At 39.5% G+C, this 16,678-nt stretch overlaps 1 protein-coding gene across 2 annotated transcripts in view; it reads right to left on the bottom strand.

Moving 5' to 3' along the window:
- The window catches only part of MAP2K5 (mitogen-activated protein kinase kinase 5), a gene marked incomplete at its 5' end in the record, with an annotated part of 125,655 nt that overhangs the window by 46,112 nt on the left and 62,865 nt on the right, over positions 1–16,678 (bottom strand). Inside the window, 4 exons of one of the 2 annotated variants that reach the window (XM_080351354.1) lie at positions 581–610; positions 11,354–11,425; positions 14,746–14,796; positions 15,724–15,797. In XM_080351354.1, coding sequence (XP_080207480.1) covers positions 581–610; positions 11,354–11,425; positions 14,746–14,796; positions 15,724–15,797 — 227 coding nt within the window. The remainder of the gene's footprint in view (positions 1–580; positions 611–11,353; positions 11,426–14,745; positions 14,797–15,723; positions 15,798–16,678) is intronic. The other variant, XM_080351355.1, reaches the window with a different exon arrangement.

Here is a 16,678-nt window from a genome sequence, read left to right as displayed (position 1 = left end):
GTAATGCAGTGCTCAGCATTGGCCTGACCGCTGCCACTGAAGATGGAAACAGTTTTATCACTGAATTCAATGAAACTGAGTCAGGTCGGTGGGAAGTTACAAAATGCCACTATTAAGTAAAATACTAACATTAGGTCCCCTTAAAAGGGGGAATCCAGAGCTCTCTTAAGTGTTCCATTCACATCGTATTTTTGATTTGAGAAGATTTTAGACCATTATACCATTACTCAAAATTGGAATTAAAAATGAAAATGTAAAGAAGGAGTTGATACACGTTCCTGCTTCAAAAGCACTGTTGTACACAGTGGATTATTTTTTCATCTTGCAACAAAACAGTCATTAACATCATCATAATTTTCCTTGTCTCCAGGGAAAGGAAATCTAGAGTTTGGAGAAGAGAAAAAGAGAGGGGAAAAAAAAAATCAATAGAGACTTCTAAATGACTCCTTCAAGATACGACTTTTCAATTTAACAGGACAGATTTATTTGTATGTGGCTCAAATGTTCACAATTGCTCTCTGCACCTTCATACATAGGAATGAATGTCACAGTGGCAAACAGCAGTAATGAACAATCTTACCTGAGGATATGGAAACCTCCCAAGAGCAAGCTGGGAAAGGAAATAATATTTGTCTAGTTATATAGATTTGCATGGAGGGCACATTTTCTTAAAGAGAGAAAAGTACTCAACTCTTACTATTGTATAAATTGGAAAATGTCAGCAAAAGTAATTCTGAAAACACACAAAGAGCTGTATTTAGAATGGAGTCGTTCACAACTACTCCTCATTCTGGGTTTCTGAATATTTCTGTATTTCTCAAGCTCTTTTGTCTGTACAGTCAGTAATGCTGTTTGATGCCCAAGTTCCTGAGGATGCGCGATGCCCAAGTTCCTGAGGATGCGCTAAATTAAACCAGTTCAGCCTCAATAGTGAGGCCAACACCACTGACCTTTGCTGATAATTATCTGCACTGAACAGGTATTGTAGAGCTGCACTGAACTCCCCAAGTCCTTCCTAACTGGCTCAGCAGAAAATCTGGGTTACAGAGCCAAGGTTTTTTTCCTTATCGGTGTCAAACCCAGTTAGGAAACTGGGAGTGGGATCTGGAGAGAGATTGTGGTGCCTGCAAAATGACACTTTGTCTTTTCTTCAAATCTACTTTCAGTTGCATGCAGATGGCCTCAACTGGATTTGTTGCCCACACAGTTTTATAAGTCAATTGATTCATTACTAGAGTACCTGCTACTATTAGTATTAGACACAACAGTGATATTACTGCTGCCATAATGCCATAGTTAATAAATATTCCATGATAGATCTTTTCTTTGATATAAGACTTCAGGTTTTTCCACTTGGTATACACACCTTTGAAACAATTTTAGCAAAACACGCCTAGCTTAAGTGATTTTGTCTGTTATTTGGTGAAGGACAAGGGCTTTTAGAGTTGACAGATTCCTTCAAAAGTGCATTCAGAGCAGATCCTCCTGCTCTCTGGAGAAGCCCACCTCTCTCCAGGGTTTAGAGGTGCCACAGTGCTACACTCCAATTAACCTTCATGAATTACCAAGCTTCAAAAGAAGGTCTACCAAAAAGGTTGTGGATGCACTATAAACCAGGTATATTCACATCAGACTGAGCAAAAGCATCACTGGTGAATCACAGAATGTCCTGAGCTGGAAGGGACCCACAAGGATCATCAAGTCCAACTCCTGTCCCTGCACAAGACAACCTCAAACGAAGCCGTCATGTCACATATTGCAACAGTGAAAACACACGGCGGTGCTGGGCAAAAGCCATTTCATGGCACCCTCATTGCCACCGATATTTGAGCTCCTCAGCGCCATGGGTTACTTGACCTTGCCAGATTGCAGCTGAAGCAGCTGTGCTAAAACCTGTGACGAAATTTCAGCCTGGCTGGCAGCACAAAACTATCCTACATATGAACAAACGGGCATAGCCAGACCTGTAGGTGTCTGTAGTGATGGGGCAAAGACCAGCAGAAATGCTGGAGCCTCACCAGTTCAGGAAAGAGGCCGTGGAAAGGTAACAAGCAGAACAGCATGAGTGGAATCAACCAGGCAACGGTCACAATGGCAGGAATGTGGTGTACCCTGTATTCCGCTGTAGAACAAGAAGATAACTGCAGCTACAAGCACAGGGCACCATTCTTCAGATCTTATTTAAGCAGAAAAATGACCACTGCCTCAACGACAACTTCAAACTAAGCATTTTTGTTCTGACAATTTCCCTCCCTGACCACTAAACACTTCAGTAGGGGCTCCGATGGCAGCAGAATAACTGAGGAAAGAGTCATTTTCTGACAGATGTAAGTATGGGGTGTAAAATTGAGCTTCGAAGGACCCAAAATGTATGGGGAACAAGTTCTTTGGGGGCTGTGACAGAAGAAACCACATTTCTCAGGGAAGCTGCTCCTTGACTGGGAACTGCAAAGCAAGACATGGATTCACAGACCATGGGCCAGTTCTGCATCCCCCAGACCCATCGCTCTATTCAGCCAGTCAGAGTTGTTTCCTCCCTGCAAGATTGTCAAGGTATTATAAATTAAGAAACTTACCAAAGAGTATGTAATCTTCCCTGAAATAGCCTGCAGATATGTCACTGTACTAAATGTGTTTCAGATTTAATGAAGCTTTAATGTCCTTTTTAATTTTGCCTGTTTCTATATCACCAGGGGTCGAGCAAGGCAATCAGCACTCAAGAGGGTGGTTTGGTTTAAAACTAGGAAAAACTCATTTGCTTATGAGTTGCACTGTATTTTCTTAATTAAATTTACTAAGTAAAATGGTTTAAGTTCAGCCAACCAATGACCTCTGTATGTAGATTTATAAATAGCATCACAGTTAAAGAAAAAAAAACACCCAAAACAAACAGATTAGAGCTTCACTAAAGGGATTTTCATATCTATCAAAACCTGTCTCAAGGAAGTTGTATAAACATACGCAGCATACGCTCAGTGTAGGATACAAAAAAATGTAAACTACCAAATTAACACACTATCAGAAACTTGTCTACTCTGCATTTACATGACAAAACTCAGCAACTTCCAATTTTCTTTTTAAGGCACTATAACAAAAATACAATATTTCCATTCACACTAGCCAGGTTTGGGAGCAGATCAGTATTTTAGGTAGCTCTGGATATGAAGGAGTGGAGAAGGGAATGTTTAAACTTCAAGGAGCTGGTTCTCATTTCCCTATGGATACAAAACATCATTTTAAAAGGGCCCAGTGAATTGTACCACCAGCATGGTATGGAAAGACAAACGAGAATCAGACCATATCAGCCAGAAATATGTCAGAATAACACTTTCCTACCCTGTTTCACTTTAGAGAAATTACATGTCTGTGCAGGTTTTTTAAATGATTACTTTTTATTTTTATTTTTTTCAACTATTCTTTCTTAGCCAGAAGTAACCCATCAGAGAGCACTTCAAAGGCTCCTCTTGCCATGTTCAGTAAGGTTGTGTCCTGAAAAGTGATGCGCACTTCCAAGTGCAAGTCCTGGATAGAAGCCTTTCCCCAGACTTGGACTGACATGCAGATGGATGTACAGGGTACACCACAAGACTTTAAACCAGTAACTGAGAAATAATCGCAGATTATTCAATGACAGAGGTACAGTGGGCACGTATGCTGATTTTTATCCAACTATATCTAAAAACAAATAGGGGAAAGCAAAAAGACCACAAGGCAGGTGCCTAAACCCTCTGTACTGAGTAGCCATAAGAAGGGCTGGAAAGCAACTCTAACCTGTTCTCACACACACTTAATGTACAGATAAGTGAACACAAAATTAAACTTTCCTGTTGAAATAACATTATCAATAATTTTGGAATTGAAAATCAAGATCCAGAAATCCTCACTAAACAAAGCACTTTCTCTATATAGCCCTTTGAAGATGCTACTTGCCCACCTGTATATTGTTAATAAGAATTACAACAGCAACTGCCCCTTATCCTGTTCAGAAAGTGACTGAGGGAAAAGTTCAAAACATATTTTAGGACACTCAGGCAATAAAGTGTCCCACTTAGAATACTGTCTATGTTGTGCAAGTTGTTTTTTAATTTACAGTTGTACTGAAAAGCATGGGATGTTTTTATTCTTAATTTAGACACATTCCATGTTTCTCAGCATAACTGCAAATTGAAAATAAGCACTTACAATATCGCTAGTGATCTAGCCAAAGGAGGACTTTATAGGCTGAAATGTTCTAAAATTTGTTCTTAATTACCTTGTGCACATTTTACACAATTAAATTTCCATCTAAGGATTTTGCATTTAGATTGTGCTCTGCAGTTAAACCCTCATTTTAGGGAAAAGCAGCCGCCACTTCACAACATTCAGACACAGGAAACTTTAAAAATCAGACTTAAGTACTGGATAACATAACATTCCCTAGGTGAAATTTCATTCCAAGACCAATTTATACATTCCTAGATAGACGGCTTAAAATCACCTGAAACTCTGCAGGGTATGGACCTTAATAAATATTAAATACCTCAAAAACTACTCTAAGATTTTTCTTTCCTTCTAATATCAATTTCACTGTCCTCTTATTGCACAGTTAAAAAAAAAAAAGAATCCAAAAGGATATAACGGCAATTTACCAGCGTTAAAGTGCTTCTGAGGTTAAACTGACAACAAAGAAGAACAGAAACACAAAGCATCTTGAAGTAGGGTTTCAATTAAATGTGCAGGATTTAGTAATGCAGGACGAAAAAAGAGTTACAAATTAATTTAATCTTCTGCCTATAGTTTGCAGCTGCACTCCAAAGTGTCTGGGGCTTAAGAACAAAGCCTTGAAAGGCCTCAGAGTGAGGAAAGCTTCAATTTTTAATGTATAACGCCATTAGCTGATAACTTGTGGAATCTGCGACCCCTGCGGAGGGGCATAAGCGCGGGTAACAGAGACTGATGAAGTGACATATTTGTTCATGTCTAGGACGATGAGGAAGAAGGTTATTACTAATACCATCAGGCCCAACAGAAATATGCCCTAATAACCTTTGGGACATTCCTTGGCTTGAGCAGATGAGTTCGAGATCTCTCTACATAAAATATATTAAAAATCAAAGCCTAATTCACCTTAATTAAAGATAATTAGTTTCACTTCGACTTCTTTTAAATATGAACTATAGTAAATGCACTGCAAACTAAAGACTGCAGACAATCATGATTAAATTGCACATTTCTTCCTCGCCACAAACCCCTTATATTACCAAGCTTTTACCGCTACGTCTTCAAAGGTGCTGCTCAGAATAATGATGCCTTTTCTAAAGGGAAAAAGGTGGGATAAGGGCCTTTCAGGGCTAATCTAGGGAAATTGTCAGGTGCAAAATTCACACAAATGGTCCATAAAAATTAATAAGACTACTTGTTTGAGGAGGCTTCCTGCTTATCTGTCTGCTGGATTTAGATTCAATACCTAAAAGAAAAAAGTGCTAAATTCTGTTGTGCTGGTGGAAACGTGGCTCAGCTTCAGCGCAGCAGCAGCAGCAGGGCTGTTCTCCAGCTCATCTGCCTTCACAAACCAATTAAATAATGTGCAAAGGCAAACTCAACTGACAAACATTGCTAAACATTTGACTTTTTAGAAGTAGAAACAACTATGCTACCTAATATAAGAATAAGGGCATTAATCTAGATCACATAATGCTATATATTATGAATACATGACAGCTGACGTTATCCCTTAATTGTCCACTCATTTATCTACCCAGGTAGAGAACTCTATTATTTATTTCACTGCCATACGGGCTGCCCGCAGTGGCCTAAGAGCAATTGCTGAGAAACATGATACATTGAGGTCTCAACCCGTGCAAACTGTACCTAAACTTACACTTTATTGCAGCTTAGTTCACAATCTTCACCTAATATAGGGTTATATCCCAGTGCAGCAAGCGGATAAATCATCCTGGAATATTACTCTGGCTAAGTTTAGCTGTGAGTGGAGCATATGTGCTTCCGAGTCACTGAAGCAAAGGCCCATAAAATACACTAATTACTGGAAGTTATGGTCACTGAGTGATTGATAGCGTTCTGCGAGGCAACTGCCCCGTTTTCAGCTATTCTGACGGGCCTCCCCCACCACACAGCAATTATTAATTCATGACCCAGCCCTCAGGCGCTGGTACCTTTACTTCTAATTCCACTGCCACGAGGATCGCGGTGTGGCTGGACATTGTCTGCCTTCATCCTGGTGGCCGCTGAAGATGGCAGATGAGGAACCAGAGCTAATGGCCGCTGCTTGGAGAAACTGCTCGAAATAGCTCAAGGGGAAAACCAAAAAAAGCCAAAAAAACTCCTACAAACTAGGCCATATTTTTCCTAAGAACAAGCTTCTGAAATGCATAACTCCATACAGAATGATTAAAACTACAAAGATACTCTATGATAAGAACAATTCAAGTTACTGAGCCAAATTCTGTGTCACAGCGACTCTCAAAGGCTGAGTGAAGCCTGCAAGGATTTGTCTATACCAGTCACAAACATCACGCTACTACAGTCCTTAAAAATACACAGCAACAGGGGCAGATCACTGCAAAAAACAGAGTGCTTTTTATGTTCTTGCTTTCCTCAATCCTAAACGAAAGATGTCTGTTACCAAATAGTCACACCTACACAATGATCAGTGGGCCAAGGTGCAAGGCCCGAGGGCTCAAGGCCTGAGTCTGCTCTCAGCTGCACTTCATGAAACAAGAAAAAGGCCAGAAATGAAACATTTTCTCCATAAAGCTGGTTGCTTTTCAGGAAGGGTTCGGCCAAGGGCTGGGGCCACAGAAACCAGTGCTGCCCAAGGCCCTGCTGTCGGCAGAGGGAACATCAGCCCACAGAGACGGTAATCCAGCATTTTCAGAAAGACTTAGTTTAAGTTTTCTCTAATACTAGTATTATTTAGAGTGATTTGCAGTGACAAAGTAAACACCCATCACATCCAAGCATTTCTGGCTATGAGATGGCTGGGTACAGAAGTGAGCCTTTTTTTAATTGGTTTAGAGAAGGCTGGAATTCAGTAAGAAACGATTAATTTAAGACATGTACTACTTCATCTACTGAAATGTGCCTGGATCTGTCAAACGCATTAATTGAAGAACTTCTTGAATTCTGTAGGAATAGCAAAATCGTGCTTTTCACATATTTGCTTAATGATGACCTTGTGCCGTCTGCTACGAGCCGTTCCCAATGGCCCCACCAGCAGCACCACAGCAAAGCCCTTCCCAGTGTCCCCAGTTTAAACATGCAAAATGAAATTCTGCTCGTTCCAAGCTCCCAAAAGGCAAGGACAAATTCAGTAAGAACTAGCACTTAATCAGAGACACCTCACTGCAGCCAAGTATTTTGTTGCAATATCAAGACTCCTGCTCTGCATGGAGATTAAATGCAAATTCTCATTTCCCTTTTAAGCTTGATCCTTGACATCTTCTAAAGGGTTATTTTAATTGATAATTCTCCTGCCTCTACTCAGTGTAGCTTTTGCCACTGCAAGTCACTGCATGGTCCATGCCTGCTGCCAGCATTCACTGACATTGCCCCATCACGACTGTACCCCCTTTCTACCAAACCTTCACCAAGTCTCCAGTGCCGCAATGGAAACTATACTGGACCACCAAGCTTCGGGTCTCAGGTTTCCCCTCCACTTCTGTCTACCTGCTGTTGTTTACATAAGGGTATAAAATTGATGAAAGACCAACCATTAAGTCTACACATAAGTGAAATCCTGCAGCAGGTGAAATTGTGAAATTTAGCAATCTTGGTCTTGAACCATTATCACTTCAAAGCTGATGATATGTGACTGATCACATATTTTAGACTTCTTAGAATTCTTCTGAAATGTCCTCTTCTTGACCAGATTATATGTATGTGAGTCTCTACATATTAAAGATGGAAGTGCTAAGAAAACCATCTTCAGAGCTGCTTCTCCTCCAGCACCCTCTTCCAACATGTTCCTCCTCTCTCCCTTCATGCTCTGAGTGAGCTCTTCTTCCACCTCCATCTGTGCTCCCAGCTCAAGTGTGATGAAGAGTCCAAGACTCCATACTTCTCACTCAGCTTATTCTCTCAAGCCGTAGGCCTGCCTGCTCCTCAAACATCTCCACCAAAAGGGACCACTGGACAAGAACACTGCCTACTAAAAACCAACAAGATGTATGTTATTTCATTCTGGATGCTTTGAAGTTCCCTTTTGGATAGCAGCCATGCAAGGCAGGATTAACAGTTGAACTCGATGACCTTGAGGGTCCTTTCCAACAAAAATGATTCTATGATCTGAGTCACGTTGGAGAGTAACAACAAATATTGGGCAATGTCATTTATCCTGGAGAGAGACTGAACCGGTTACAGAGCACACACAGCACCCAGCCTCAGACCCGTCAACCTGGAGTGTATTTTATGACTGAACTATAAACCCCTGAAAAAATGGTTTTTATAATGAAAATGCTGACACAGTCTTCAGTGTAGTGACAGCAATGCCACTGGTTTGGATGGAATTTGCTCTGTCAACCCAAGAGTGCTTAAATAAAACACCTAAGAACTTCATGAAAACACACGAAGTATTTGTGATGAAACACTTTTAAGCAGTTTTACAGATTATGTATTAAATTTAATTCATTTCAGAAAATCCCGAAGAAAGAAAAACAAATTCCCCCCAAAATTAAATAATAATAAGAAAAGCATTTATTTTTTTTTTTTTTTGTTACTATTATTTTCATTTATTTTTTTTTTATTTTTGGCAAAGGGAAGGCTTAGCACACTCAGTCACCTCTTACTTCAAAAGGAATGAGAATGTTCATCATGTCTCAAAACTTACGTGGAACATACAACTAATACTTTTCACACCCTGCCAGCAAGTTTTTTGGGATAGTTTTCTTAACCTTCAAAAGTAACAGTTGAGCTTTGCAGCAAAGAAATCCAAGACATTTTAAAGGCTCAGAAGAATATTAAAGAAAATGAGAACATTTACTTTGCTGCTATTTTATATTATCATACGTCAGGGCAGCCCTTGCTAATTCAGCTCCAATGTGCCATTTCTTTTAAATTAACATGTCATAACAGTGTGAGCTTGAAGTTGTGGGGACTGGAGAATGACACTGCGAAGCAGAGATTATTTTAAAATCCTACAGCAAATGCTGACTTCCCTTTTTAACAAGTTCTATCAACAAGAGCCTGGGTGTCTCCACTACCAATCCCCATGTCAATACAGTGTTACTTTAATGACAGTGACCTTGCGCGGCTCTTTGAGCCTCTTCTTCACCTTTTTCAAGACATTTTTCTAAGCCACTGTCCTTGCTTTCATTTAACACATCACTCAAACCACTTCAATAAAACAGCGATCATGTTGAAGAGAGGTACCGGAGGACCAGATGACATACCAATTAACAAAGCACACAGAACCAAATTGGTTTTTTTGTACATCTGGTTCAGAAGACACTGGTGGAAAGTGAGAGAGGAAAAAAAAAGTTGAGAAGGTTTAAAAGAGGAAAGCAAATTCAAATGAAAGGAGTTTTTCTGATGTTGGTTAATATAATGCAAAATTCATCCTTCAAATCAAATTAATGACCGGACAAGTTACCTACTAATAGTCCTAAACTAAACTCCAAATATCTCGTTCTACATGGTAAATCACTGGATTGCTGCTGCACATCAAAACACATTTTTTTATTCAAAAGAACCAGCAAATGCTTGCTCTATAGGACTTCTGCATCTATAATCACCCTGTTCCACGTGATTCAGAACACCACAGTCATGTCTTACTGTAATACAATCTTGTTTTAGCCCTTTATTGGACAGATTCATTCACAGAGTGTGTGAGTATGTTCAGTATCTCTCGTAAAATTGTGAGGGCTCTTCAGCATCACAAACCATTAAAATTTGAAGTATAACAGATCCAGTGAACTGCATTCTCTGTGACACGTTGAAGTGTGTCATTTTGTAATTCAGAGTCAGCTTTAGTCAGACTCTGGAAAAGATTTACAAGATCCAAATGCAATGATTCAGCATTAAATATTTTAATTTTGCTTAAAATTGATTTGGTAAGGAATTTATTGTTTGAAAACAAAACATCAGTCTTATTTAATTTTCAGGCTACAAAATGTGAAATTTGCCTAGACACAGAGGGTCAGCATCAAGACTATTTAATTTCTATCTAATTTTTGCTAAAAACATCAGTTGCACTTCACCAACAGTTATATTCAGTTTCACCTTAATGATCTGATATTTACCAGAAGGAAAAGGCACCTATATTTTCCGGTTAATCACACTACACTTTCACCAGGCTGTGCAAGAACCATGACACAAGTCATCGATGGTTTGAATAAACTGTTCTTATAGGAAGAAACAACTGCTCCAAGCGGGAGGAAAGTTCTTTCACGGGACTGTCCTTGAGTTGGAGAAGTCTCCTCAGACCTTATTGCTTGAGCTGTCAAGGCTACAAGGGTTTCCGACTGTCGGTCACTTCTTTGTGGCCAGCCCAGGCCATCATATGTGGTCACCACCAGACCAGAGCTACCTGTCCCTTCTGCAGAGCAGACCAAGACACAGCTGATTTTACCAGTCTAGACTTTATCATAACACAGGCGTTTCTCCTCAGGTTACACATGCTAGACTACTTCTACTATAAACAATCATTGAAATGTATGTTTCTTAAAACATCTGATAAACCCCAAGCTCACAAAAAAATAACCTATTTCCTGAATCAAAGCAGACCTTGTTCTGGTTAAACCTGCAGAAAGCATCACTTCTCCTGAATGACTGCATTTAAGAGAACATTCTCTTTCATCCACTTCATTTTGATAAGACTCTCTCTTGTGTGAAACTATGTTTGTGAGAAATCTTTCTAAAAGGACTTGTGAACACTGAAACTTAAACATTTTATTTAATCCCACAGGGAGAGACTCGTACCATCGTGCAAATATTTCTGCAAAGATTTTGCGAGGCCATTAACCAGCTCAAACTTTCAATCTGCATAAATGGTATTTTAATCCTGATAATAGTCTACTGTTCTGGCCTGTGAAGATGCAAAACTGAAACACCGTCATCTCCAGTTCCAGAGGTGCTGACAGGACGCAGAGGCATCCAAGTACCAGATCCTACTTCTTACTCACATATTGAGTTTTATCAGAGGGTTTTAAACTGTTACATGGTTTGTACAGAGGCTCTTCAACCAAACTGAAGGCACTAAGAACAAACTCATTCTAAATACAGCCCACAAATTCAGGAATAGTTAAGAGCATGCATGTATAAAAGAGCATTCAAAGATTATATTAAAATATTTTGATGGTAGGTTTCATCTGGTTCTGTACTGCAATGTGCATATGGAAATAAGATATTTGCATACCTCCATGAAGGAAATGCCTAGACTCCAAACATCCGAATGAATTCCGTACTGTTCTCCCGAAATCCGCTCAGGCTGCAAAGAGACGGAAAGAAACATCTTCTTGAGCCAAACAAACACAGATACGTACTTATTCCACAAAAGTTAGCCCAGGGCAAACAAATCAACTGAGAAAACACAAAGAAGGTTAAAGCTTGCCAGCTAAGTGGGCAGAGAGCAATTTCACTCTACAAACGCGCCTTACTTATTTATTTCTGCCTCTTCTGCGAGAGTAAAGGACTCGGTTGTGCTCGGACTCGCCACTATGCATCGCTGCGCACCCTGCAAAATCGTCCTTGGCATTTGTGTTTGGGCTGGTTTCTCCAACGAAAAAAGCCAGCGGCTCGTACGCGTGCAGCAAAGCGCAAGGTCAAGCTGTGTGAATCCAGCGGTACGTACGTTTGCTGCTAAAGCCGGGCACGGCAAGAAAACACACTCCTGATGGTAAGCCAAGGGGTTGGGGATTAAGTCTGGTTTAAAAAGCCAAGTTATTGAAGCCAAGAGAATCAATGAAGTCACATGCCAGTAATTTTATTTTATACACCTTTTAATTTCATTTTTGACCTATAGAAAAAAAAAGACTTGGCTCCAAACTATTAATAGCAAGTTTAATGCCTCATGAAATAGAATGCTGTAAAATATAACTGCTAGTTTTTACTTGAAAGCTACAATTTAAGCATTTCCAAGGTCAAGTACAGCATGAAATGTAACAATAAAAGGCTCCATGAGACTTCTCTCCCCACTGTGCTGCTAATGCACCTGTCTAGCCCAACCACCTACAAAGCGCTGGCTCTATTTTTAGTCTTTAATAATCCAGAGACCTTTTTTAGAAAACAAACGCCCAAATTAGTGCCAGTCCAATGTGTTTTCAGACGTTTACCCTGCACTGCTAATCCCAGGTCAAGAGCTTTTATCGCAGCATGAATGTTAAGTAAAAAACCCAGCGCTGCCCGCGTTATCTTTAAGGAGAACCATCCACAACTGCCAGAACCTAAAAAGACCCACTGGAACAAAATCTTTTTGCCTGAGCCTCATTTATTTTGAGCTGAAGAGCGACCCAAAAATCTTATTTTTTATTTGAGTTCGTTAAGGCAAGCCTTCATTAAGGGTAGTTAGCCTAGGTCAGTATTTCTTAGAAATTTTTGCAACATCATCATACGAGCTTTAAGCATCCTTTTGTGCTGACAAAGACCCTTACAAAGGTGCAGATGTGCAGCCAAGTATGTACATGGACTGGTGCATCTGCCTTTATATAATAAATTAAAAGAGTATTGGCTACGCTGGCCAAGCAAGTTTTGTTATTGGCAACACTGCACCCACGGCAAGATGCATTTTGAGTGTAGATGAGACCCGGGTCCTGCCTGAGCCGCCAAATCAGATGCATAATTCAAACTGAGCAACATTAAATTGTTTTCTGCTATAACAGCTCAAGTTTTAAACAGCAACTTCTATTTAGAAATTATGTATTCACATAGTTGAGAGTAAATAATTTTCACATTTAAACAAAAAGCCTAGACACGTGAATTTAAAGAGTATGGGAAAGAATATGAAAATAAGAATAACACGTGCACACAGTGGGCAACACAGACATCATCCTAAGGATACACAGCTCCAAGTTATTTCCTCTTAAAAGTTGCTACAACTGGTTACTTTCTTCATCCAAAAGCCTTTTTTTCTGTATAAAGTGGTGATAACATGGTTTTACGGAAAATGCATTTTTGTTGAAAATTTTAATTTCTCAATCAAAAGGCTTTCTTGCTTGTTTATTTTAAACAGAAACCTTATTTTTTGAATGGCTTCAAATTCACTCACCGTCTGCCAAATAGACAGACAAACCAAAGCTTATGACCTTCACTGTTTTTTGATGACCAGGCTATAAATTTGATGACAACAAATGACTCATTCAGCAAGCAAAACAGTTTTGACACAAGAAATCAGATCAAGTACATTTTAGCTTAAATTTCTCTTTTTCAATTAATGGATGAATGCATCACATTCACCTACAAACAATAAGAAAAAATGTAATTTATTTAATGTACACCTGCAAAAGAGAACAGTAATCTTGATTTATACACTAAAAGCGTAATACAATATAACTCTCAGACCCGCTTATACCACTATAGACTAACAGCTGAGTTGGAAAAGTTGATTAATTTGAAGCTGTTTATTTGTTTGAATCACAATATTCCAGTTCTTCTAGACAATGGAGGCATAGAAATCACTAGGCTTACCAGCTAAAGTGACAATACAGAAGATCATATTTATTTTTTTTTTTAATAAAAACATTTCTCTGCACATAATATTCTGATGACACAGGATAGCCCAAGTCTTCCTAAGATGGTGACATGAGTGTTTCAGAAGCCACATAATGAAGACACCTTGACTAGAAAAGCACTTAGCAAATAAATGGACACCCTGGTCTGCTTTTTTCATACAAGAAAGTAAGAAAAAATAACTGAAAGCGATTAAAGGTCATGGATTTCTCTCTCCTCTTTTCCGAGGTTTGAAAAATACAAGTATCAACCACTTTGTATTGTTTCCACTATTTTTTAAAAAAACAAGCTGAACACTTATTACTTCCTCATTAATGTCGCAACATAAGTAGTTTGCTCAAATAATTTTAATGGCCAAAAATAAAAGACAACAGTTAATATACTACTCTAGACTGAAACATTCGAGTTTTCACATCTGTTAAATGGAGAATTAAAATGAATCAAATGGATCTAATAGAAAATACAATCTAACTTTTGCAGTTGACTTTCAGGCTGGCTCGTGTCACCATATTAATCTCGATGACATGACCACCACATGCTGGACGTCAGGTCAGCTCGAACTGCTCAAACCAAACCCCACATTCCTTCTGCCCTCCTCCCAACGACACCTCTTCAGCAACACGTTACTTTGATCTAAAAACCATGAGAACTGAGCTTTTAACATACAGAAAAAGGACAAAACTAGTCTCATCATAACAAGCATTCTGACCAAAATCTCTGTAGAAGAGTGAAATGTACCAGTAACTTGACATGTACGGCAATGGACATCATACAATATGCAATAAAATGCCCTAATATTATTAGTGGAAATATTTTTAGCTTCAAATTTCCATGGCAGCTTCACATGGGAAACACCCAGAGAGGCGTCACGGGGCTGGTGGGGGAGCACAGATCGGAAACGAGTTTGTGAGCTGGTAAAAGAGAGATTTTTTTTATGGCACACACAATTAAGACACAGCTAATGCTGGGTATGGGGAAACGCAAAGTTCGAGAATTGATTTAGAACATATCCTGCATTACACAAAACGAGACCGTCAACAAATACTTCTTATTTAAATGTTATTCCTGCATAAATCCACTTACCGCCATATAAGCATTTGTTCCAACATACGTCTTGGCTATAGAATTCACCAGCTATCAGACAAAACAGTCTGTTAGAACAATATAAAGATAATGTGGAAATAAAATGGGCAATTATTCCTCATTTAACCTACAATCATCATTCCTATAAATCAACTAAAAATTATGTAAGAGGGAACAAATTTATCTGCAAAGGCATTAAAAATGATTAAATCTCTCCTTTGTTCGGAATGAGAGTTCCAATTTAAACAAGCGCTGCGTTACAGTTTATGGCAGATAACCTTAAACAATTCTGTTAAACAGGATGCTTATGGCTTTAGTACCCCAAACTAGTCTGATATATAAAGTCAATTTGAAGTCGGATTGAGCACACTCATTTTTCAGTCAGCTGGCTCGAGATGTGAATAAAGCCACATTCATCACTTGAATGCAACGAGCGCTAAATACGCTGGAGGGACAACAGCCTCTGACAAGTTATAATACGAGGTTGACCTTCTCTTTGGGCCTCATGTTTGGCTGAGAGGAAAGGTGCTGAAATTCAAATCAACATCACAGCAAGCTCATGGGTCACTCTCACAGAAGTTCTCCAGGGAGGCCCAAAATGGAAATTAATTAAAATTTGTGCTGCACATTGTAAAAGCCCACCACTATTGTTACTTCCAATATTAATTTTTATTGTGGGCCAGTTGGGCTCCCCAGACACATCTCTCGTTCTGCCCTCCCTTTTGTCTGGCCAAAGCGCTTTCATATCAAAGCTGCATATCAATGAAGTTTGCTATTCGTAAGTAGTAATTACAATATCAGCAGTTTTTACTGTCATTAAACAATGAACAATCATATTGAGATGAAGAAAAGTCGCCCAGAGATTCCAAATGAATAGGGCTGTCCCAGCAGAAGGGACTTGCTGGGGGGGCCTGTCTGGCAGCCAGGTGATTTCTGGCATTCCAAGGAGAGCGGGCAGATATTTAATGGGGGAATTACCTGCGTGCTGACCCCAAAGTCGCACAGCTTCACCTGGCCTCGTGTGTTCACCAGCATGTTTGACGGCTTCACATCTGTTAAAGGAACAAAACTGGATTTAATCTAGATTATCTGTCGTATATAGATATCATTACGGATATTGGCATGATAAGATTGTAATAGGAAATACTTCAAAGACTTATTTCAAACGCAGTCTCTGGTTTGGAACAGTCAGTAGCACAGACGGTATTTTAACCGTATCTCTCAAATACTGATAATCCATGTTATTAGATCACAGAAACATTTAGGTTGGAAAAGACCCTTACGATTTTCGAGTTCAAATCGGCAGGTGACACTAATCTGGGAGGGAGAGCAAGTACAGCGAAGGATGGGACCCAGAATTCAAAAATTCTGGCTAAATTGAAAAAATCAGACTGAAAAAATCAGATGAAATTCAACAGGGACAAGGGGAAGCCCTACATTCAGAAAGGGATTAACTGACTGCATAAGTATAGGATTAGACAACTGCCTGGAGTGTAGGCTGGAGCGGGGCCGCAAAAAAGGATCTGCAGATTATGGCATGGACTGGAAACAACAGAGAGGGAACAAACTCTGTCACTGGACAATTTAGGAACAAGGCAAAAGCAACAGTGCAAACTGTGAAGCCTGTTTCAGCGCCAAGGGACAGCCGGGCTGACCTTGTATGGTTCATCCCAGCCCTGCGACTTTGTATTCTGACACTGCAATTAACCCTGCTCCCTCTTCTCCAACAGCCTGCGCTTCATTCTGTGTAGCAACAAGAGCACAATTTAATATTCTATAAAAATTACAAATAGGTTTCCCGTGCAAACACCTGTATATAGGAACACAGATAAAACACAAACGTATAGGCACATCCGAGCATCCTTCTGCTACAAGGATCCTTCTGCAGTTTTGCTCCCGTGCACATTATTTTTCTACCAGCTTCCACCTCCAT

This window comes from Nesoenas mayeri (assembly GCF_963082525.1).
Source record: "Nesoenas mayeri genome assembly, chromosome: 11".
NCBI classification, from domain to species: Eukaryota; Metazoa; Chordata; class Aves; order Columbiformes; family Columbidae; genus Nesoenas; species Nesoenas mayeri.
Note: the sequence above shows the minus strand (reverse complement) of the source record. Positions and strands in the feature narration are given on the sequence as shown.